Source organism: Alligator mississippiensis, chromosome 4, assembly GCF_030867095.1.
Source record: "Alligator mississippiensis isolate rAllMis1 chromosome 4, rAllMis1, whole genome shotgun sequence".
NCBI classification, from domain to species: Eukaryota; Metazoa; Chordata; order Crocodylia; family Alligatoridae; genus Alligator; species Alligator mississippiensis.
Genome location: NC_081827.1, coordinates 64273571 through 64299562, shown reverse-complemented (window position 1 = coordinate 64299562; position 25992 = coordinate 64273571). Strand labels below are relative to the sequence as shown.

At 41.6% G+C, this 25992-nt stretch overlaps 1 protein-coding gene across 7 annotated transcripts in view; it reads left to right on the top strand.

Annotated features, from left to right (window-relative positions):
- The window catches only part of TAFA2 (TAFA chemokine like family member 2), a 373730-nt gene extending 371348 nt beyond the window's left edge, over positions 1-2382 (top strand). For all 7 annotated transcript variants that reach the window (XM_059726049.1, XM_059726048.1, XM_059726054.1 and 4 more), the window contains one exon: positions 168-2382. Coding sequence is in view for 1 of the 7 variants with exons in the window: in XM_059726054.1 (XP_059582037.1) it covers positions 168-179 (12 nt within the window). In the remaining 6 variants the exon portion in view is untranslated. The remainder of the gene's footprint in view (positions 1-167) is intronic.
- Positions 2383-25992: the final 23610 nt, after the last annotated feature.

Sequence of the window (25992 nt, the reverse complement as noted above, 5' to 3'; positions counted from 1 at the left end):
AGCAAATATTAAACTTAAATGAGAAATGCCATTGGACAATAGTGAGGCTAATTAATTATTTAAAATTAGGTTTTAGTGTTCTGAAGGGTAGGGGTCTTAGAGAGAAATTTGCATTTCTTAAAAATCTGACTTTTTATCTAAAGTTTTGATTTTCTGTCTCTTTGCAGGTAACCCGATAGCTGACGACAAATCAAGTCAATCTCAAGGCTGATGACCTTAAATACAACGTACAGAAATTTCAGCAAGCAGTCCTTGAAGTGAGATTTTATACTGCTGGGGTGTGCCCTTCAGAACCAATTATTTCAATGAGAACCTCACTTATTATCAGCAACAGTCTTGAGATCAAAACTACTGAAAAGTCATTGTGAACTTCTGTGTCACATAGATTTCAACTGATTCAACTGTGTACACTTGTAAAATTGCACTTGCTGAGGATTTTGTGGCTGCAATCTCAAGAGGTGATGCTCAAAAGGTGCAGAAAAGGCAGCAATCTTTCGGGTTCTCCATTCCAGACTGACAGCTTTTCATCTTTGCAAAGACAGCCTTCAAAATGTACTGGTCCTTTCACTCTAAAACATTTCTTGGTCCTACATTCAAATTGTTGGTGGGACTGCACACCACTTTAATCAAATTTCTGTTGCAGAAATTGTCCTCTGGCATGGCACAGTTTTAGACATTTTTATTTGTATTCTAATCTTAAAGCTCCAAAAGGCTACATATTTCAACATCTTGAAGTTGCTTTTGTTATAGGAATGGAAATATATATCCATTGTTAATAATTATTGTTGACAAGTAATAGTAATCTGAGTACATCAATCATATTAGAATGTATAGTCAAGCCTGACATGTTTCCCTAAGGCTAACTAACTACTGCAGCTCTTTGGCAGTTAAATAAGTGGTGGTCAAAACTCAATTACCATTTTCATTAGAAAGTATTTTATACCTTACAATATACATTTCTGTTTAGTTTAAAGATTGGGGTTCCTGCTATGTACTTTAGTTTCTTAACAGTAAATTCTTCTAAGTTCACAATAAGCAGTAAATGATACTAACTAATTCCTTCTTGTAAAGATAGAGAGGGATGCATGTGACTTACAATTCTGAGATTGGATGGTGATCATTCAGAATTTCTTTTAGTTATTATTTAAAATAGAACCTATCTTTTGCTTGGACACAAGTACTGTCTGGATGCTTATGTAGATGTCTCCTCAGTCTCTTCGTTGATAGAGGAAAAAATAATTCTCTTCAACTCTGCTGTTCGTTAATATTTTGCTTACTGTTGTCCTGCCCAGATCTTCTGGTCCTTCCTATAGTCATTTTCTCAAAATAACATTTATTTTCCTATTTTCTACTTCAGTAGTAATTTTTTTGAACTCTGTGATGTGTTGTTCCATGAAAACCCTTAATATTTAAAGGCCTTAAACATCTATGGACTTTTTTCTAAGTTATTACAGAATGTATAATTTTATACTCCATTTAATATATATAGCATCGTCTGTAATAATAAGACAAAGGGGAGCCGACAATTCTTTGCTGTACTGTATTGACACTGCATAAGCATGCCAACTGGAGAGAGTGAAAGAGTTATATTATATGCTTTGTTTACTACATTGAAATGAAGATCATACAAACTCAGATTTAGTCAGAAAAACTGTGGGGGCAATCTCATTCAAATGGCCTGCATGGTTACTAGCATTTTAGAAAAAGAGGGAAATCTTTTGTATTGTTACAAGTCATTGACATGGCTAACTAGATATAAATTAGGTTCCATGATGAATGAATACCCTGGGGTGTGCTGAGCTGTCACACTAACCAAGGCTGTTCTAAGACCATTTCATTACCTCTGCTGTATTATTGCACAGGAGAGCTAAAAATTAATGATTGTTGGAAATAAATTTGCGATGTATATTTTGTCATTTTGCTGAGGAATAATCAAAAGCACTGGTGGGGAAATATATTCTTTTCTAATTCAAATTAAATTAGGAGAAACTGTTTAAAACAGCAGTTAACTATCTCAGTATTTTAAAATGGATTACCATTGTGTGGATCGATACTACAAGAGGTGCAAGAGTGAAAACAGCATCTTAAGGAGATAAATCCTTTATTTGGGACAGTAGAAACTACAAATGTGTTATTTTTTAGAATATGAGTTTGGCCTCAATTTTGGTCAAAATTCTGCATCATGCTTCTTTCTCAATATTTGTTTTCTTTGACTTTGTTCTTAAAACCAACACTGCAAATACTGTATTATATACAAGTGTATCACATGCATATCAATAGGTGAAAATAAATGGATTTTCAAATATACAGAATAGATTATCTGCAGTAGATTAATGTTGTGACTATTCAAAACAAGTGAATAAAATTGTGATATAAAATGAACTCCCCTGTATGGATCTACACTTTGAAGATCTTTTCTGTTTACCCATAGAGCAAAGGAATTTTTCCTCACTGAGCAAGAAGGTCAGTGACTCTATTAATCTCATGTTTCTTTAGGAAAACTATTTTACTCTTTTCTGAAGGAAAGAACAAGTATTTGATCATTGCCTTGATAGATGCACATGTATTTGATCAAACAATAACTGTAGACTGTAATGGTAAGGTCAAACAAAATTAGGAATATCCATGCCATGGGAAATGATGACAAACATGCATTTGTTTTCAGTCTAGATTGGGAAAACAATTAAAATTTTGTTTTCTCCTACAGAATAGCAATACGGGAAAAATATTTTGGAAAATAAAATATCTAGCCATTCTTGATATTGAAATGGTTTGCTTCAGTTAGGTGATCCAATTAAAAAATAAATAAAAGAAACACTTTCATTTTGAGCCAGTTTAACATTAAACTGCATTTTCCTGTTGCGGTGCCTGTTTTCATAGAGACTAACATTCAGGAACTTGATGGTAACTTTCTTTCTAAAGGGACATGCTTCTTGGCTGGACGATGATACACCTAGAAACATCAGTCTCTCTTGATGCACAAGCAGCTTTGTCAGAGGGAAGTCTGCATTGCATTATTGAAGCAATAGTCCTTCAAGTAGTCTGCCCCACAGGAGGAAATGAGGTCCCAAACTGCACCCTACTATAAGGCAATGCAGTATTCAAAACAAGTGACTATAAGTGGTGTTAAAAGAAGTGGTGTTCTGGTTAGTTAACAAAATGGAAAGTAATTTCTAATTCATATCATTCCAACAAAATACTTTGAAACATTAAATAACACTTTAAAAAGCACTTGTAAGAACGTATCTTGCTTATGTCTTCAATATTGGTCAATAGAAGTAAGCACTAACCTGTGAAATATCACTGGTATTGCCACTTTTAATATCCCTGGATTGATTGCTTCCAATATTCCTGTTAAAGCAGCCATCCTGACTGAGAATTTTATTCTGTAGAATTTAAGTAATTTGCTAGAGCACTATACTTAATTCAAAGCCATTTTCTTTCATATAATGGGTTTCAAACATGCTCAAATGCTTCACATCGTTAAACAAAATGCATAGAATTATTTTGCTTTGAAACTACAGCATGGTATAAAGTAGATTATTCTTTAAGTGATCTTTCCTGTAATTGTAAATCATACATGCCTATACAGTTTGTTTACAACTTGTGATTACTTAGCTATATATTTATTTATACAGCACACAGATAGCTATACAGTATGCATATGAAGCACTATGCTGTGATTGACACCTCTTCCTGTTGATTTACGGACTCAAGCTTGAAATTTCTCTGCATCAGCCATTATCTGAGATAACGGTTTTGGTTTTGATGTTCGGTGCAAATGTTATCTTCATTTTTGTTGTTGTGGTTGTTTTATTTTCTTCCTGATAGTTAATGCCGATAGTTAAGTAGCTCAGCCTCAAAAATGTTACAGATAAACAATCTTATGGAATTAAATGGTTTTCTCACAATTTCAGTCCTATTAAATGGCATCAAGAATACTATATAATCGCTTTTGTAAGTCTTCACAGTTCAGTTCTTATTCTTTTTTTATGTTATGGCATTAGAAAATGTTCCCAAATTACATCTGTACAGTCATTTATACAAGAGCTTACAAAAAATCTGCTACCACTTAACAGTCATTCCAAATATTTTAGTGAAATATCCTCATTGTCTCCCCATTTTGCATCCTCTGTTTGTTGCATCACGTCTGTTCTTATTATAAGATGTAATAAATGTAAGATCTGAATTTTCCACTACATCATTCTGACAGCTGATGACATGTATTGTCAACATCTCTTATTGTAAAGACCATCTTAAGACTGCCTGGCAAGAAAACTGTTTCTAGTGACATATCAAATATTATTCTATGCGTGCATGTGCATGCTCGCTCTCTCTCTCTCGCTCTCTCATTCAGATTAAGTGGTATCCCAGACCCAGAAATAGCAAAGGGAAGCCCTGGTAGCAGAGTTCCACCAATGGTGGTACTGTGGATAAAACATCCCTTCCTTTCCCCTGTTGCTGAATTTGGGGGGGAATGGGGAAAAAGCAAGTACCAACAGGCTCCACAGCTGATTGAAAGCAGGGGCTCTGGCAGGCCTCATGCTGGTGAGTTCATGGAGCTCACAGGATATCTGGGGCTCCAAGCAGCTAACCTGTTGGTAAGCACTGAGAGCTCTTTGGCACCTAATCACAGCAAGGGGTTGCAGTCACATTCACCTTTAACTGTGGGGCACATGCACAATAAGCTCTTTGCACTGTGCTTGAGCCCACTATACCCCTGTCACTGCAATGTTGGATCCACCCATGCTCTTATTCAACTGTGTTAACAGTACCTTAACAAGAGTTGTAGACCCTCAGAAAAAAAAAAAATCTGTTTTATTAGTTGCATACCTCTTAAAAAAGACACAAGATGTTCCTGACATTTAAATGCTGCTGAACTGGACTAAATTTGAATGACTAAAAATGGTTTATTTTCAAATGAATTTATCTTTTCTTGTTAATTTGATGAAGCATTTTCTGGATCTATGATTTATTCCCTCAGTTGTATGGAGCAATGTGTAGGTAGACTGGAACCATATTTCACAATTATTCAAAATATTGATCTTTGGTGATGGAAATCTGGGAAGTCCAATGCTAGTTACATGCAATTCCTTTTCAAAAACCCATCTTGGGCTGAAAGAATATTAACTGGAGTATTAGACATCTTTAACATTTAACTTGCTTTGTCCAGCTTTAAACCCCCCATTGCCTGGATGCAGCAGAACTCTACGAAACTGGGTACCTGCTGCTTTATTCATGACACCATCTTGAGTAGGTATCTGCTAATACTTTAGCTTCCTGTACTACGTCTTTGTGGTTAGTTCGAGAAGAACAAATTGTTTACATAGCTGGGCCATTATTTGGGAGTAAAGTGCATAAAACCTCACTTCAATTATGAAGAGTTTAACTCTGCTTTCATTTCCTTTGCCTTATTCCCTGCCCCTCCCCCCTTGAGATAGGGTTTAGCAAGTTCTGATGAAAATCCAGTGCAGCTGAGAGAGGTAAGTGCTTTATTAATAATGTCCTGGAAATGACACAGGAGGTTTTCAGTACTTTTGGGTGCAGTATGCTAGTTACATCATCAGTTCTGCAGTAGTTTCCAGCATTCAGCTGGAATGCAAATATTTTTGTCTCAGCATAGATAATCTGTACCTTAATAGGCTCACTGATCATAAAGCTGATGGACTGGCTGCCTCTGTGTGGCAGATTACCTCAGTAGAATTTACAAATGGAAGATGATGATTTTGCTAATGTCCATGGGCAGGTAGACAGAACTTGGTCCCAGCTGCTCTGTCTAATGTTCATGGCAAAAGGGACTTGAAAACAATGCCTCCATATGCCATAATTGCTTGAATTATTTTTCAGGCATATTCCCTTGTCATCTTTCATATGTAGAACTCATTAGATTCCTAGTGGGAGAACATATGGAGGGGGAAGATGATGGAAAACACTGTAAAACAGATTGTATATTTACATTTATATTATAAAAGACCTCTGTGTACACAGCAAACAAAATGGAGAAAGTTCAAACTCTTTCTTCCCACATCATAATCGAGTAAACATTAATCAAACTATCATCTCAGTTCAATTAGAATACTCTTAGAAGTACTGCATGGAATCCTGGATCCATTGATGTCAAAGGGAGTTTTGCCATTGACTACACTGCACCCAGAATTTCATCCATGTCTCCTAAACTCATAATGAAATCATGTATTTGCAAAATGCTATGCTGGAGCCCCACTGATTTCCTTGGACTCTGTGAAGTCAAGGGACCACTCACATGGGCTTGTCTACAGTTTCAGGTCTTAGCCTTTATACTTGCTACAGCCATGACTTCTGTGTTGTGACTTCTGTGACTTTTAGGATTTAGCTTTTCCATAAAATTAGGCTTTTTCACTCAGTTGCCTTGTGAACAGGATTTTCCCAAGAGTTTGTATTAATATGCTTCTTTATCCAGTAGAAAGGTGGATTTTTCAGCGGTTTTAAACTATTAGGAATTTTTTACCTTTTCACATGATTTCCTATGATGAAAATACAACGACAACTTAAACTATTGTGTATAATAACTCTTCTTGTTTTTAATTTACAATGATGATCATTTCATGGTTTTGTCACAACAAAAGCAAAACTGTTCCCCTTTTACCCCAAATATTCATGCATTCTGTAGGGAGAGTGTATTCCACTAGAGTTAAGATGTAATGTAGTTTAGTGACTTAACAAACAGGAAGAACCATTACTGCTCAACTCTTAAGAATAAAATGTCTGCAGAGTTAGTGCCACTTCACTGTGCTCTGCGAGCTGAACAAAGTGACATGGGAGAAGGATGTAATTTAGGACACTGGGGGATTGAGACCACTACATGACTAGGAAGGAAGCAATGATGTGATAGTCTCTGTACTAAAATCATGCTCTATGAAATAATGTTGCTGGGGCAAACAGCACCACTGGCAATATTTTATATAGTGTTGCTTCTTAGAATGGTGGTTCTTAAAAATGATGGCAGAGTTCATAGTGGATGTGTGAAAACCCAAAAACAAAAGCTATCCAGGAACAGGAAGTAGAACCATTGAGCCATTTATGTTATGTTCATACATTGACCATTTCATGAGCCTATGCCAGTAGTTAAAATGTACCTCATGGCCTGATGGAGATTGTTGATGTCTGATTTCCACCTATGTGTACTGCAAATCAGTAGGACAAATGCATTTTTCAGGTTCTTATTAGTATACTCCTTTCTTCATTATATTACTGGTTATTCATTCTTTATGATACATCTGTATCATCCTTTTCATCAACTATTGTGCACTTTTTTATAGTATTAAGGCCCATGAAACACCTTATAGTTATATGTTCGATTGGTAATAGGGTAAGAAACTAGAAGAAGACATGCTGAGACAGAGTTGGGAGTTTACTTACTGACTTGGTCTTGGGTATGGATGTAACCACAGATTACTGAAGAAATTACATATTATAATATGAAAATATCTCTCCTGTTATCTATAACAGTGGTTCACAACATTTTTAGACCCAAGGCACCATTCAGAAAATGACCCCGGAGATTCCAGGTTCAAAAAATCCTGTGCCGAAAAATAAGTGTGTGGCTCCGGTGGTGGCAGTGCACACTGTCCAAAACTGGAGCATGGCTGGCTGGTGCTACACTCTGGTTGCTGGCCAGGCTTCCTGCTATGGCTGCAGCCCCAGGAGGCCCTCAGGACCCCAGGTAAGGCTGCTGGTGCTGGCACAGTTGCTGGCCCTCCCCTACCCCACCTGGGGTAAACTTGCCTTCCTCAACCACGAACTGCATTTTCATGGAAGGGTCATGCTGGGACGTGATGGTCTTCATCTCTCTTCGAAAGGTAAGAGTCTGTTCTCTTATGGGTTGGCTGATCTCTTACACAGGGTTTTAAACTAGGTTCACTGGGGAATGGGAATGCAGAAGACAGAACCTAGGAACAACAAATCACAAGCCATGTGTTGGAACAGTCCAAGTAAGTACTAAAGGGCTCAGCAGGCATCAGGACACGGGGGAAACAAGGACACCTATCGGGGGGCTTAAGTGTCTCTATACTAATGCTAGGAGCATGGGTAACAAGCAGGAAGAGCTCACACTCCTGCTTGCCAACAAAGACTTCGATTTGGTTGTACTAACTAAAACCTGGTGGGACCCTACCCACAATTGGGCAGAAGGCATTGAAGGCTACAGTCTGTGCAGATGAGGTAGAGTGGGGGGAAAATGGAGGGGGGTATGGCTCTCTATGTTAAGGAGCAATACACATCTTCCAAAATCAAGATGGAATCAGAAGAGGGGCAAATTGAGGTCCTGTGGGTTAGAATACAAGGGGGTCGGGTTGAAAGGGACATGGTAGTGTTGGTCTATTTTAGACCACCTCACAAGGAGGGTGAGCTAGACATGGAATTCTCAAGGCAGCTCTCAGAGGCAGTACACTTAAGGGACATGGTTGTCATGGGTGACCTAAACTACCCTGGCATCTGCAGGGAGAAGCAATCAGTTAGATCTGATCATTCATGTAGGTCCTTAACCTGCATACAGGACCTTCACCTAACACAGGAAGTATATGGTCCTGCTAGGGGAAATTCCTTACTGGACTTAGTATTAGCTACAGGGTATGACCCGGTGGGAGGTTTGTAGATACAGGGTAATGTAAGGGATAGTGACCACCAATTGTTGGAATTCACTGTCCGGTGAAAGGTGGGAAAGATAACCAGTAGGGCAGAAGTGCTAGACTTCAGAAAGGCTAAACTCAATGAACTCAGGAGATTAGTAAGAGAGGCACTGAAGGACAGGAGCACTGATGGGATGGGAGTCCAGGAAGGGTGGTAGTTCCTCAAGGGAACGATCTTCAGGCACAGAAGGGAACAATCCCATTTCACATAAAGAGGGGCAAAGGGGCCAAAACCTGCTCTTGGCTGAACAGGGAAATCCAGGAAAGTCTAGGGGCAAAAAAAGAGGCATACAGACTGAGAAAGAAGCGGGTAGCCACCATGGAGGAGTATACCTACTGGGCTCGCACTTGCAGGGAGTCAGAAAGGCCAAACCAGCAATGGAACTCAGGCTGGCTTAAAAAATTTAAGACAACAAAAAGTCCTTTTCCAGGTATATAGGGAGCAAAAAGAAGGTGCACGGCAACATAGGACCCATACAGGACAGACTAGGGCGGGGGCTTTCAACTTTTTTAAAGGACTGTACCACTTCTGTGGGTACCCCTTCTGGATTGTACCTCCTTCTGGCTGGCCAGTAGGGGGGGGCGCTGACATCAGTACCCCGCCCCGCCCAGCCAGCTGCGGGAAAGTCTGTAGGGGAGGAGAAAGGGCTGTGGTTGGGGGGGGTGTGCTGGGACCTGGCAGGGATAGGGAGGGAGCAGAGCTGAGCCAGTCCCAGGATCGGGCCGCCACTCCTACCTTCCCCCACGCCGGGGGCTGAAGCGGGGCCAGCCTCAGCTGCACCACTGAGCTGGAGGGGATGGAGTCCACAGGACCCCCTCACCCACCCCCCAGGCCCTGCGCAGTTGGGCGGGGCATGGGACAAAACCGTGGCTCATCTGGGAGGCACAGGGAGGAGTGGCAGCTCCTGCCATTGTACGTGTCCCAGGAGAACATGGGGGGCGTGCCCCAGAAGCTGTGTGGGGCAGGATGGGCTGCCACTGTGGGCTGTGTCCCAGGCAGCGCTGGGCACTTCCTGGCAAGGTGGGGGAGACAGACCATGCTGCACAGTCCAGCTCAATCTGCCCCCCACCCTGCCAGGAAGAGCCTGGTGCAGGCCTGGTCCCAGCCCGCAGCAGTAGTCTGCCCTGCCCCTTGCAGGTCTGGCCACCCCCTGGCCCCCCATGCCACTGCTTCCCAAGTACCCCCGCTTCTCTGTGCTGCTGCTGCATATCCCCTGGGTACGTGTACTCCCTGTTGACAATCCCTGGACTAGGGCAATTGGTGACAGATAGGAGTGACAAAGGGGAGCTCTTCAGTGAATTTTTCACATCCGTATTCCTGAACATGGATAAAGACACATCTCTGAGTTGGATTATAGACAGGCACAAGAGGGACACCAGCCCACCAACAGTTAGTGCCAACCTAGTGAAGAGACACTTGGAGGGGCTGGACATGTTTAAGTCAGCAGGCCCAGATGATCTTCACCCTAGGGTGCTGAGGAAATTAGCCAGTGTCATAGCAGAACCACTGGCAACACTGTTTGAGCACTCGTAGTGCTCAGGATAGGTCCCAGATGACTGGAAAAGGGCCAATGTAGTCCCTATTTTCAAGAAAGAGAGGAAGGAGGATCCAGGTAACTACAGGTCAGTTAGTCTCACCTCTATCCTTCGGAAAACCTTTGAAAAAACTATTAAGGAACACATTTGTGGGAGTCCAGCAGGAAAAATAATGCTGATGGGCAACCAGCATGGATTCATAGCAGGTAGATCCTGCCTGACTAACCTTGGCAGGGGTCGGACTTGATGATCTATTGAGGTTCATTCTGAGCCTAAAAATCTATGAAATACAGAGGTGTCCAAAAACTCTGAGTTTCTTCTACAAACAACATTTTAATCAGATTTTAAGTTGCATGGATGAGATCTACAGCTATACAATATCAGGATGATTCCAGGCTCCAACTCATTGAGAGCAGCATACAAGCTGCAATCAGTGACTGATGGCATGAACATAGCATGAGTTTCTGAGGAGCAAAGGAAAGTGGGACTTTACTTCTTTTCATGACATGCTCTTACTGTCTAGTACAGGGATGGGCAAAGTCTGGCCTGCAGGCTGTACCCGGTCAGCAGTGGACTCCATTTCCTAGCCGCCCCTACGTATGGTTGTGGCGGGTCTCCATGGAGACCCAGCTGCAGCTTTGCTGTGAAAGCTCAAGGCTCGTGTTGACATGGAGACCAGCCCCAGCTGCTCTGGCAGGGTGTATGGCAGAGCAGGGCTGGGGGCTCTTCCAGAGCCCCTGGGATATTGCAATGGGGCCAGCTGGCTCCAGAGCCATGGCAGAGCCACAATCTAGCCTGCACAAGTGGGTCAATGATATGCAGGCAGGGGATTGCAGTTGTGCCTGGGCTTCTTGCAGTGGTGACAGCCTGGTCTAGAGCCGGGCCAGAGCCATGATCCCTTGTCTACACGCCCCTGCCCAAAGTGTGCAGGCAACAGATCATGGTTCTGCCATAGCTCTGGAGCAAGCTGCCCGCATTGTAAGATCCTAGCAGCTCCAGAGTAGCTCCCTGTCCTGTCCCATGCCCTGCCAGTGTGGCTGGGGCTGGTTTCCATGGCAACCTCAGCCTTGAGCTTTCACAGCACAGCTGCAGCTGGGGTCTCCATGGAGATGGCCTCAGCCATGTGGGCTGGGGCTGTGGGGAAATGGAGTCTGGCTGCCAACTGGATTGGCCATTTTGCCCACCCCTGCTCTAGTAACTTAGACCAGGGTTCCCAACCTTTTTATGTTGAGGACTGGCAAACCATGGACTGGAAGTGACCATGGACTGTCAAACTGTGGACCAGCAGTGACTGGCATACTGTGGACAGGCAGCCAATCCTTTTTTTTATACTCAGTATAAAAAAGGGTTGGCTGCCAATCCACAGTATGCCGGTCACTTCCAGTCTGCAGTTTGCTGGTCCACAGTCACCTCTGGTCTGGCCCCCAACCCTCCTGTGGCCTGGCAGCCAGCCCTTTGTGGCCTGGGGGTTGGGAACCCCTGGCTTAGACCTCAGTAAAAAAGAAATGCTCACAGGTAGTTACCATGTAACCTCTGATGAATGATAAAGTTCCTCCTATGACTTGTGGGCCTAAGCCCTCAGTCTTTACAGAAAAGACTACACATAGAAGGAATCTCAGCTCATGCACTGAAATTTACCCCAATTAGCAGTGCCAGACTTATACCACTTCAATCCCACATGTCCCATAAAATAGGACTTTCAAATGTGACCTGAATGGCACAGAATCCTGTAACAGACCTCTGCACAAGTTTACTTTTTGCTCTTCCTGCTCGCAGTCATCTTTTGCAAAGGATTTAGCAAATTCTCAGTGATACTCTGCCCCCATGCTGTCAATCTACTTGGTAAAAATATCTGCTTTTAAAAGCAGGTCTATATTTATTGCATCTGATTGTCTGCAATGACTCCAAAAAGGCTTTTTTTCACTTGGTGTCACACCTTTCTGATTATTTAAATAACTTGAACAGGCATAAACTCAGTCAGCTCATTCACAATGAAAACCTGTGGTGCCTTAAGCAACTTGTTACTAGTCAGAGGATTGTCAAGGTGACCTTTCCTGCTGTTTCAATTACACAGCGTTGCCATCATTTAACTATTAGAATGATGGAAAGCATGCACTTTGCTATTTGAGTGGCAACATTTCCAAAGAGAGAGACCTAAGAGAGTGGGCATATAAATAATGAGTCGCATTAAGGAGTTAAGGAAGACTAAACCTGGCGGAGTCCAATCTTGAAATCTAAAGAAGCTTTCTAACATCACGCTTCATTAATAATGACTCATTTTGCTTGATTTTTTTCTAGCTCTGGATCTTGACCATCAGTAATTACTGAAATGCACAACCTCTGAAATGCTATTGAAATCCATGTATCACATTTAAAAAATGAAGAGAAACAGAGGTAGCACTGCAAATGTGTCAATATGTAGTAATAAGTAAAATAGAATTATTAAAAACACTTGCAACTGCTGTTCTATTTGCCATCTACTTTAAGAGTTAATTTAGACTTATAAAAATATAAGCTGCATTTGGAAAGAACAGATATAAAGAGAGCTGAAAAATATTGAAAGATTTCATTTCCAAATAGTTATGTGAAGAAAAATAAGCCAAATAATATTTGCCAGGTTTGATTCAAATGATAGTAGCGGCAGAAATGCCTTAAGGAGTGCCTTGGTAGTTTCGGATCAGTGGGGAACTTTGTGGTCCAGCATCATTCGTCCTGCCCACAACCCACTTACTATGTGAAAAAGGAGACAGAGAGCAAGGAAACTAGGATTTATTCTAATAGCTCCATACCATGCCAAGATTTCCCTCAATCCCTAGCTATGCCTTCCCGGTATCTGGGCGGCTGCGTTGTGACAATAAGACAATGTGAAGCAAAATGATGTGGGGATGAGAATTCGATCCATAATTATTTGTGGGGTTGAACAACACAAAAAAGAAAGAGATATTTTTCCTAAGTAAAAATGTAAATGAAAGATAATTGTAGTTCATATTCCTAAAGTGACGTGAGGGGAAAAACACTTCTTGTAATGCTGGTGTCTATGCAAGTGCAGCAAATTGTACATTGTTGCCTTATTAATTTAAGACTTTGAAAACATAGTTCTGAGCCTCCTCATTACCATGTTAAAATATAACTATTGCATGGCAGTGAGATTAAATACATTCTGTTTTCTTTGTATACACAAAAAGGTTTACCTCTGTGTAGTTGTGGAAAAGACAGGCTTGCTATTGACAAATCTTTTCTATCCTTAAAACTATAAGAACTGAGGACTCTAAAATGGTACAGATGAGGCTTAGAAGCTTTGTAAAAAAAAAAAATCTGAAATAGAAAAAGGCTTTCTTCCCATCACTGCTTAGGTGATTTATGTGCATCACTCTCATTAGCATTAATGGGACTTATCTGCATGAATTATCTGCATAAATCTTTGTGTGTCTGATCCAAAGCCCATTGAAATCAATGGCAGACTTCCCATTGTCTTCAGTGGGCTGTGGATCAAGCACTAAGTGCATAGATGAGTTGATTTGAATTATTGGTCCTTGCAGGTTTAAAATGCTCTGTGCATACTTAAGTATATTTTCAGAATGTGAGCCAAAGACTTGGGCAAGACATGCATTGTTGCAGAGAGTGCTAATCTGTGCACACGCTGGGGAACTGTATGCTGCAGATGCAGGTGCAATCCAGAGATATAAAAGCTGCCTTTCGAGAAAAAAGAATAGCCTCAACCAAAATTAGTCTGCATGGAGATTTATGTTGCTGCAATACCTGGACTGAAAGTTAGTTCCAGATATCTGTGCACTCTCTTGAAGTCTGTAGTGTAGAGCACGTGTAAAAAGCATCCCAAAAGCAACCAGTGACTTCTGGTTACCACTGCCAGTGTTACAATGCAGTTGCAGTGGGAGCAGTTTTTTTCTGCTCTCCCTTCCTCAAGTTGGTGCCCTGGGCACCCTGCCCTTGTTACACCATTGAGCTGAGCCATGGAACTAGAGCTTGATGCATATTTATGTAATGTTCTCTGTATAAAGGTTATCAGAGAAAATGTATTTACAATTTCTGCCTAATGTAAGGCCCCAGATGTCTACCAGGACCATGTAAATGCCCTTAGCATACACGGGTGCCTATGCACATGTGGGAACGTTGCTTCAATGTGCTGTAATTACAATGTGTTGGAGAAAGTTTGATTAATTGAATCTGCTGGTGTGTGCTAAGTAGCTTCTTATATACTCAGCACCCCTGCTCTTCAGAATGACAGCAGGGGCGCTTTAACTAAAGCTTGTCAAACGAGCTTTAGTTAAAGCGCCACCGCTGCCATTTTGAAGCATGGACCTCTGAATAGATGCTGTGGGCACTTCAAGTAGAGCAGCTAAGCACCAGCCCCCAGAGCACATGTGAAAGCATCCCATAATACTCAGACCCTAAATCATTAAAGAAAAAGAGGGATCTATTTGAGGTGAGATTTTTGATGGCTGAAAGTCCTTTGTCAACCTCCCAGTATTGTAGGAAGTGGTGAAGATATCTTGAAAATGAGAACTATTTGATTACATTTGCTCATGCAGATACTTCTCCACCAGGCTCAAATCCTGTATTAGTTGATGTTAGCAGCCATTAAGATCACTGGGGCTAGGGTTTTACCCTAAGTATTTACCTCTCTATTTAACTCTGTATTTGCACTGGATATTCTTCACTTACATAGAAAGGAAATTCTAGTAAGGGTGGAATATGGGAAGTGAGAAAAGGGCTATCAGATCAGAAAGGGTCATGCTGGGGATAGGAAGCTATTCCGTAGGCGTTTTATATAACATGTTACCCCAACCATACTGATTCAGTGGGAAATAGGTGCAGAAGCTAATGCTGCTCAAAACATTTATTTCTACATAGCACTGTGAAAAGCATAATTTCAGACCATTGAATATTTAAGCACTGGGTTCTTAAAAATATAGATTGGGTTTGTCCTTCTGCTGTGATAAATGCTGCCCTCTTTGTAATGAAGGGATCATGGGTTTTACAAGAATCTGTTCACCAACAGATTGCATAGACCTCACAGTTTGAACAAAATTAAGTGTAGTTTTTTCTGCTCCAAAAACATAAGCCCTTGATGCTTTAAGAAAAACCAGGAGGATCTCTGTAGTCATGTTTGATTTATTCTCTAGTGGTCAGTCATTAGAGGGAAAGGTGACTAGGCCTGCTATTCCATTCACTCAAGTGCAGTCATGCAAATGCACACAGTAGCCAGTACCTGGCATGTTGCCTGTGCATCTGGATCATTTCATATTCTGATAAACAGTAATGATTAAGCACATTTTTTAGATGCCAGTTTACCTGTTATCAGAATGCACTTGCTGGATTATTCATGAAAAGATGAACCTGTGACAATGGCTTCAAGAAGAATCTCTATTTGATGCGTGAGCTTTTAGGGCATACCTACCTATCTGACACCCTTTGTTCATTTCCTGGGACTGAGTATAACTTGAACCTGCAGCATCTGCTCATATTTCAGTTCTTTATCTACTTCAGCTGCTACTTACCTCTTTGCCAGGTAAGTTGCAGTGTGGTTCCAGTACATCTAAGAGTTTACTACAGAGTATAAATACAGACAATTTTCCAGTGGGATTTCCAGAACTGTCTGTTCTTGTTTCTTCCAGATCTTTTGCCCTCTACTCCCTGGAAGCTGGGAATCAGGTTTCTATCATCCCGTTCAGCATTTCATTCCTTATTTTCCTTCAAGGCTGGTTCCAATCTTCAGTATAACTACTACTAACACTGGACTGCCAGCTAATGCCTGTCTGCCAAAGTTATTATGTGCTTCTAATGTGCAGCTAGAGGGCTGGAGGAGCACACACAAATTGTGCTGACTATTTGGAAGGAATACTGCAAGCACCACTATTTCAGCTGCAGTAAGGCAGTGTCTGGCACTGAAATGCCATCTCAAGCCAGTGTGGTCAGCTGAGCATTGCAGTGCCAGCAGCAGAACAAGTATGTCAAAATGGTCTACCAAAAAGATAAAGTACCCACCTGCTAGAGTCCATGTATCAGGTCCTTGTCATGAAAAGCTTGATGGAGCACTTGTCTGAGTTTTGAACACAGAACCCACCACCTTCCATGACCTTTTCTTCTGAAGGGGAGGTGTTCTTTACAGAGAAGAAGAGGAAAAGAGCTTCTTCTGGAGGATCCCAGGGTACAATTGTGGTCATGGCACTTCCAGGGCAAATGTACAGTAAACCTGAGGAACTCTGCTGAACAAGTTCTTCCAGTGGACAACCCAAGGGAATTCTCTGATGGCTATAAAGGAGTGAACCTGTGGATGTACTTGAAGAGGTGGAAGCAGAAGAACTGCAGTTTTAGCTCAGTAAGTGCTGCATGCTATACCTTTTTATTATTTTGAGGGTAGTCTTGGTACAGAAATGGAGGAATTTCCTGATAGATGGTTAATATATTTAAAGTGAGGGAGGATTTTGGATTCCTTTTGGATGTAACCAATTTTGGTCAACACTAGAAACCATCAAAGAGGTTTATGTAACAGTTTGCTCTCCCTCCCTCCAAACCTTGATTCTCCTCCTGTCACATGCAGTCCAAGATTGCTTCAAAGTGGGTAAAAAAAGAAATGCAGAAGGCAAGTGGCAATATTTTTCAAAGTATTGCATTCTTGATTTTAATTATCATTGCATCCTTACATACCACTCAGAAACTTGTTATATGAGATCAAAGATGTCTTTCTGTAAAGTCAGGGTGTCAAACATATGGTCTGAGAGATGATCTGGCCCCTGGAACCAGTCCATCTGGCCTGCCATGATACTGGTGGAGCAAGCACCAAGGAATTTGGGGGTGGGGCTAGTAAGGATGAGGCCTACTATGGAATCTAGGGCCCTGTTATACATAGGGTCAGTGGCATGCAGGTGAGAGATGGCTGTGCTGACATAGCTCTACTCACCCTACAGTTGCTTGGCTTGTCGCCCCTGCTGCTTGTGCTGCTTTTACTGCGGCAAGTGGCCACTTGGTCTGTGGCTGCTGGCTCCACCACCGCTGCTACTGTCTCCAGCACTTGCCCCATGGGTCTGGCCTACAAGAAGCCCCATGTCTGTGATTTGGCCCAAGACATAGGGTGAGCCTGATACCCCTGCTGCAATGTATTGCTAAAATTTAAAAATATACATCATTCCTAGCTTAAAAATACATATAAAAATGAAGTCTTGGCAAGTAGGACTTCTTAAAAATTAAGTAGTGACTTTGCTTGTCAGCTGTAATGCCCCATCAGTAGATACTACTTGTCAATGTTAAAAGTTACCAAAAATTAGCCATGTCCTTGCAATTAATTTACCATGGAAAATGTCCTGGGAGGGAACATAGGTGTTCTTAGACATAGATTTTTCTGATGATTCACTTGTTCTGTGGAAGTACAGCACTGTCTGAATCATTTGGGTTTTTTGGCCTCTCTCCCATGGCTTTTCTTACTGGGCAACAGAGGAGGTCAGGTCTGCAATATCAATCAAACAGTGTTTACCTCAGCAGATTATTAATGTTCTCCATCTCTTTCCACTCCTGGGATGTGATCCTTGCAAAAAGATGTCTTTTTGTAATGTGTCATCAGGAATTTCAGTTGGTTATATTAAATCATAAGAGTAATCCTTGGTCCACTTTTAACTGAGGACATCCTCCCACTGAGCAATATGCTGTGCTGTCACTAAGCTTGTAAAGTTTGTCCTACACAGATTGATGGAATTCTTGCTCTAGCCTTATACCACTTTTTTCCCACTTAGTGTCCTTCACAATGCATAGGACATCAATGAGTTGCTCATCCTGAAAAAGATCAGGGAACTTCGGCTGGGAAGGGAGTTCCATTGTGAATTTCTTTCTGACATTGTCATAGACAGGCAATCTGATGTCTATTTTTAGCTACTGAAAATATTAACATTTATTTTTAAAATATTTTCCATACTGTAATCTGTTATCTTGCTGAATTTTCAACTGCAACCTCTGTACAGGCAAGCTTACAAGTGAGAGAGAACAGGAAACAGTGAAACATGTGACCTTGTAATGAAGTCATAATTTGGGGAGGAATTCCTTTCTGGCATTCCTAAAACATTAATGAATATAGTTTTCTTTCTTTTCTCTTGCAGGCTCCTGGATTTGAAGGGCCAGCCATCTTACTCATGAACTTGAACACGTGGGCATGGCTACAGAGGGCCAAAAAAAAAGGCAGCACATACAATGCATCAATGCAAAGGAACAAAAGCTGGGTACTGAATTCAGGGCATTATTAAAGGCCTGGGAGGAATGGAAGCAGAAAAATGGGACAGATTAGTGAAACAGGACACGATGGAAAGAGAGTGGGCTGAGAACTCGTGGAGTGCCTGTTCAGAGTAGTACTCAGTTGTTTGTAATACCCATTAAGTCCACATGCAAATGCATGATTGTGCAGGCTTCTGAGCAGCCACTGGGCCCTGGGCAAAGGTGTCAGGTTCCTATGATGAAACCTGTACAGAGCCAACCCCTTGTACAATTTCCAGAAAAGAAACAAACGCACGTGGCTAAGGTAATTCAGACTTACCCATAAGCACTCATCCTCATCCATCAGGCACAAAGAACTTGTTAAGCTCCTGCTCCCCTAGGCTCTCCAATACACTATCATAATGTTAAGGCTACCTGCGATCTGGAATTGTTTGTAGGTCTCTGGAATATGGACAACTCAGGCAACTACAGGGTCAAATAATTTCTACTCATTTGACCCCTGTTACAGTGCCATGCTACAAGTACTAGAATATATAAAAGGTGTAAGGAAAACCAAAATGCCACTGTAGATGTCACCACCATGGAAACATTTGCATTTTAGTTTTTCTGATCACACATTGCTTAATAGATAAAAAAAAAACCAAAACAACAGTTACTCCTTGCTGGCAGCCAGCAAGTCTGGCAGCACAGTTCTGGAACTTTTCCTTGCATATATTTGCAAGTTTAATAAAGTTCTGTGTTTGAGTTAAGCATTTGTTGTCATCCAGTTAATTGTAAGGGAATGGGAAGCCCTAGCTGCTACAAAAGATTTTATTAAAGTATTAAAAACCAGCAAGCAATCTACACAAGCCAATTAAATAGCACCCCATGTGCCCAAACAAGAGAGCACAGAGACTTACAATTAAATTGATATTTTCTTTGGCAAAGAAATCTACCCTTAACCAATGCAATCCATAAAATTAATCAGCCATAATATACCCCATATAGATTAGCAGCTCCCTAACTCAGGAGTTTAAAATAAAGCAAAAAGCTTTAAAAACTTTAAACTATAACATATAATTGCAGCATATTCAATGATATTTCACAGTCCAGTACTTCAGTAATCATTTAAATCTCTATACGGTGCATGAATGTGAACATATATTGTATCCTTAATCTTCCTTGCTTCCCTTAATCCTAACTCCATATTGTTTTGAGGAAGCTTTTTGATTGTGCAAATAGGCTAAGAAAATGACTGGCATCCAGTCAATATGCCATTAACATTTTTTCTCTGTAACTTTGAATACATACACAGGTTACAAGCCACAATCATACTCATGAACCATGGCAGTCTTGGAGGTATCATCATCTTGCCTTCAGCCTTTCAAATGGTGCAGCTCTAGGAAATGTAACTGTATTAGCTCAGTGGCTTCATGATGCCTAGGCATGGATTCCTAAGCAGGGACAGCTGACCTGTGGTATGAGTAACACAAGTAGCATGGGCAGCTTCTGTGTGTGGCAGGAGAAGATGTGCAGCACAATAGCAGATAGCTCAGGAAGCAGAATCAGAGCAGCAGATCAGGCAGGGAAAGGAGATCGGAGTGGTACTTCAGGAGGGTGCAGGGTCAATTCATGGCACTCTTCTCCAAGAGGTTGGCTCACCTAGTGTCTTAAGTCATGGGAAGAGGATAGGCAGGTTCCATAAAGGTTTTACTCCATATGTGAAAGTTTAGAGTCACTGCTGTGTAGAGCAGCAACCACAGCCTCCATTGTCTTCCACATCTGTCTTCCCATATTTCCATTATGTCTTCCACATCCAGCACCCTTGTGCCTTTTCGTGATGCCTGACAGCTCTTCTGGCATCTCGCTCAATGACTGCTTATATCACAATCATTTGGACAATAGTCATTCCAAGAGAACCATGGTTCTTAGCATAACCACTAATGCACAAAACTGACCAGTGTGGTGGGTTTCAAAGCTGCCTGTGATAGTGGGGCTAAAATAACTTTCTTCCTTAAGGCTGGTAAGGAAAGATGAATTATTACATAATGAGTTATTACATGCACTACAGACCAGTTCCTAAAAAGACTCCACTCTGTGTGGCATTATGGAAGTTGAGATACGCTCCAAAAATTCTAGTGCATCACATAGGTATTTAGGGCTTAGCACATTTTAGAGAAAACAATGGATAAGAGAAAAGTGAGTTTTCCTGGTTCACAGACCATCTTCACAGATCATGGATGGCTTGCAGCAAGGATATATTCTTTCATGGAGAAAAAAAAGAGTATAATAGTTCTAACACATAGGCAATTGAATACATCTGGGTTGTTCAGGAATTTATTAATAGCATATGGAACAGTTCACTTCTTGGTGATTGGTTCATATTTCGGTTTAGAATTGCTGTCATTTAATGGCTGTTGTTGGCTCATACAAACCTGTTCACTTAGTCTAATTAGCTTATTGTAATATAGGCAGATATCTATAATACATAATGATTGCTAATGACTTTATGTTAGTAGATAGGCCAAGAATGGAATAGACAGGGAGAACACTGTGCATGCCACTTCCAGTAAGCATGTTGCATCTCCTCTGTAGATAAATAGAGAATTTCAGACTCCAGTGCTGTCAGTAATCAACTGTGTTACTAGAATGCATTAAAGGAGATTTACTGTTAATTAGTAAGAAAGAAAAAATTATTGTATCCTTTAAAATGTTCAGCATGATAAAGGAGGATTACTCTTTTGTTACATCATGACTGCAAATCACTCTGTTTCCTTCATGAAAGCATAAGAAATGAGGCTTCTAAGAGAGCCCAATTAAGGCACAATTGTCCCAGCAATGGTTAATCTCTGCAGTCCCTGAGATGAAGTGAACTGATGTAATCTAATACATGTTAATGGAAAATACAGTGCAAAGGTATTAACAATTATCACATTTGAGCAACAAATGGAATACATGCCATTATTTGATCCATTCACATTTAATATAAATTCAAGATTAGCCAAAGAAAAAGATTAGCCTCAAGGAAACTGTGAAATTGTTTAATTTGACAGTATTAAAAAAAAAAAACATGCAGAAGAGTCTGATTGGGAGGTTACTGTAGGAGGTCTAGAATATATTACAGAATACAGACACACGGTAGACGCATATATATTGATTAGTATTACAGATATGCAATAGACAGATGTTATGATACCCACAGTTATTTCCATCTTGATGTGCCAATGTTTAATGTATGTCTTTGACACACTTTTACTAAATGTATTCTTGATTAACACATTTTTATTTTATAGGTGGATGGATTTCATGAATTTATAATCAACTAAAAAGCAAGGGGGAAGTTATATGTGTACCACTGTAGCTTTCATTCCTGAGAGAGAGAAACAATGGGATACAAGAAAGGTGATCTATGCAACTTTTATATGTCCTTCCAAGCAAGGTGGTATAGTACTCTTTCCTCAGCTCATGAGCTGATCATTAATAATTGTTTAGTCAACCCTCTCATATCTCTTAATTAGCATGACTGTCATTTAAATTGAAAGGCCAAAAAACCCCCACATTTGTATACAACTTCAGAAAATATAAAAAAACCCAACTCTCTAAATTCAATGTTAGTTACATTTCATCTGTTTGTTTTTCAAGTACTTTGTGTCCTCACAGAGAAAGCATGACATTTCAGTATCCCACTGGCCTTTGCCTGTGCAGCAGTGCAGCAGAGGGTGAGATTTCTTCCTCTCTGCTATGAACAGCTGGCTTTAAAGGGCAGCTGTTTCTCATCTGAATGAAAAACAGAACCTTGTATATAATACAGTTTTCCTCATTTCTTGTCAATACTTACACTATGGCAATACTTATGAAAGACATAATTTTGCTAGTGATAATTTAAATTGATTCTATTTTTTTTTCTTGAAAGGAGAAAGCCACATACATTCTCTTCGCATGTTTGCATATATTTAGATGAAGAATGCAAGCATGCTTGAAAAGAAAAAACTGAACTAGTCTGAACCTGCTGGATGTGAGTCAGAGCTATGAAACCCAAACATCATGGATTGATTTTCATCTACATTAGACTTTCACTCTGGTGCAACAAAAGGAAGCTTGCACCTCTTTCTGCCATGCTTCCTAGTGCTGGTTTAATTTACAACAGCTGAGGAGCATATCAAATTTATGCTCATCAGTGATTTTGCACCATGGAGGTCCCATCTCCAAAACATCTCTTCATTCCATATGCTGAGCAATGGGGGATGTTAGTGCAAGAGGTGTTATCCATCACTAGGTTTGTGTCAGAAGAGAGATTCTTTGTATAAGGGAAACTCTTCACCAGATACCTTTGGCCAATTTACCTTCACTTTATCATGCTTGAAGGGTGGAAAATAGACCTAGCTGTCCTAAGAACCCAGAGGTCCAGGTTTTGTTGGAACAACATCATGAGAAAGAAAAATATGCTTTGTAGAAACATTATATTAAAAAGAGAACCTTGAAGAGTAAGCACTTCAAGAACCTGTAAAAAGAGGATGGGTGGGAGGAGAGGGGTCTCTGGGAAAAGGCTGGAGCTGCCCCTTGCTGCAGAGGGGCTGGGAATATGGCAACAGCCACTTGGAGGTGGGGAGGGACAGAGCCTTCTGGCGTACAGCAACATCTGGGTTATGAACTCCAGTCTGTGCTGGGAAAAGGCAGCTACAGTCTATCTTGGACTCCAATTGTGCTGGGATCACATTTATGTTGTGACGATGTGTCACAACAGCATAACATAAACCTCATCTCAGAGCACTTCATTTTAGGTTCATACTCAGTGGAATTTTTGGAGAGATCTCAAATTTCATAGATTCATAGTAGATTCATACATTATAAGGCCGGAAGGGACCTTGGAAGATCATTGGGTCCAGCCCCCTGCACCAAGCAGGAAAGATAACTGGCGGTCACGTGACCCCAGCAAGGTGACCGTCTGGTCTCCTCTTGAAGATTTCCAGGGTAGGTGATAACACTACTTCTGGAGGGAGCTTATTCCACAGTCTGGACACGCTGACTGTGAAGAAGTTTTTCCCAATGTTGAGCCTGAATCGATCTTCCAGGAGTTTCAGCTAAAACTATGCCATGCATGTATTCAGACTCAAAATAATGGTCAGCTGGAAGATGGCATCCACTTCTATGAATGCTTTGAACCTTCTCATAGGCTGCCTGCTCATTTGGCTGAATTTGTGACTGCACCTGAGTATTCAGAAATGCAAAGTTTTCAAAAAGGCTTCCTTTAGTATGTCTATATGACATTAATTAGAAAAACACAGAAAGGCTTAGTGTAGAGAAAAAAGTTACTGACAAAATGGATTTGACATCTTTTCCCTCTCCTATTACTGTTCCCGTGCACCCCCACCCTCCACACTTCTTTCCAGTGGCTTCTCTGCCATTGCAGATCACATTCTTGGAAGGGCTAGCACATATAGTGTGCCCAAATTAGCTAATACCTGGCAAGCTTTCCACAGTGGGGTACCTTCAGTGCTGTATAAACTTCAGAATCTCATACTTTTAGGGTCCTGACAGTATCTTTAAGCAATAGTTAAGAATTTTAAATGCCACTTTATTGCTCCCATTTGATTTTTACAGTAAGAAAGTGGAGCAACGCAGTTACACAAAATGGAGCTGCAAAGGATGAGATTGATGGATACTTTCATTCTCTGCAGGACCAGTCACCTGGTATAGAAACATCCTGGGAGAGTCCCAGGCCTGCTGAATACAGGATGATCACCTCCAGAGCTAGGCAGTGTGAGGCTGTGACAGCTTCCTCAGTGCAACTGAGGAACAGATATAAAGCCCTGGCAGCATTGGAGGATGATGCAGCAGAGGAAACCGCAGGGGAAGACATGTCTGCAACAAACACCAGGCAGGCTGAATGACAACCGAGCAGCCGGAAGAAGAGACACTGGGTCATTGTGGTGGGTGACTCCCTCCTAAGAGGCATGGAGGGGCCTATCTGTCGACTAGATCCCACGGCACAGGATGTTTGCTGCTTACCTGCAGCCAGGATCTGGGACATCTCGGCAAGGATTCCTAACCTCATCTGGGCCTCCAATTACTATCCCATGGTCCTCATCCATGTGGGCATGAATGATGCGGCCAGGAATGCATCATGAGGGCTCTGGGAGCCAGGCTTAGGAAGTTGGGGGCACAGATGGTCTTCTCATCCATCCTTCTGGTTAGTGGTCACCGTCAACATCAGGATGCCTGCATCAGGGGAGTCAACCTGCGGCTCTGGAGTTGGTGCCGTCATGTGGATTTTGGCTTCTACAGTCGTGATCTGCACTTCCATGAGAGACGCATCCTGGGACGAGATGGTCTTAATCTCTCTTCTAAAGGTAAGAGTCCGTTCTCTTAGAGGTTGGCTGATCTCCTCTGAAGGGCTTTAAACTAGGTTTGTTGGGGGATGGGGAAGCAGAGGATAAGGAGAACCTAGGATCAGCGAGCCACGAGCTATGCACTGGATCAGTCCATGTAAGCACTAAGGTAAGCACTAAGGGGTCCAATAGACATCAGGACAAGGAGATACCAAGGGTACCCATCGGGGGGCTTAAATGTCTCTACACTAATGCTAGGAGCATGGGAAACAAACAGGAGGAACTTGCACTCCTGCTTGCAAGCGACAACTTTGACCTGGTTGGACTTACTGAAACCCAGTGGGACCCTACTCACAATTGGGCAATAGGCATTGAGGGTTACAGGTTGTACAGATGGGAGAGAGGGGGGAAAAAAGGTGGCGGGGTGTTGCTTTCTATGTTAAGGAACAATATACATCCTCTATAATCAAGAGGAAATCAGAGGAGGGCCAAACCAAGGTACTGTGGGTCAGGATACAAGGGGGTTGGAGGGAAAGGGAGTTGGTAGTGGGGGTCTACTATAAACTGCCAGACGAGGAGCATGAGCTAGATGTGAAATTCTCCAGACAGCTCTCAGAGGCCATACTGTTGAGAGAGATGGTTGTCATGAGTGACTTAAACTACCCTGACATCTGCTGGGAGGAGCAGTCAGCCAAGTCTAACCACTCACGTAGGTTCTTAACCTGCATAAAGGACCTCTTTCTAACACAGGAGGTATACAATCCCACTAAGGGAAATGCCTTGCTGGACTTGGTGTTAGCTACAGGGGATGACCTGGCGGGGAATCTGCAGGTACAAGGTAACCTAGGGGATAAAGACCATCAATTTATTGAATTCACTATTCAGTGAAGGTTGGGTAAAGTAACCAGCAGGGCTGAAGTGCTAGATGCTAGACTTCAGAAGGGCTAACTTCAATGTGCTTAGGAGATTAGTTAGTGAGGCATTAAAGCTCAAGATCATTGGCAAAATGGGGGACCAGGAAGAGTGGTCGTTCCTCAAGGGAGTGATTGCACACCTGTTCAAGCACTCATGGTGCTTTGGTCAGGTCCCAGAGGACTGGAAAAGGGCCAATGTGGTCCCTATTTTCATGAAGGGGTGGAGGGAGCATCCAGGTAACTATAGGCCAGTTAGTCTCACCTGTATCCTTGGGAAAAGTCTGGAAAAAATCATTAAGGATCACATTTATGGGAGCCCAGCAGGTGAAATAATACTGAAAGGAAATC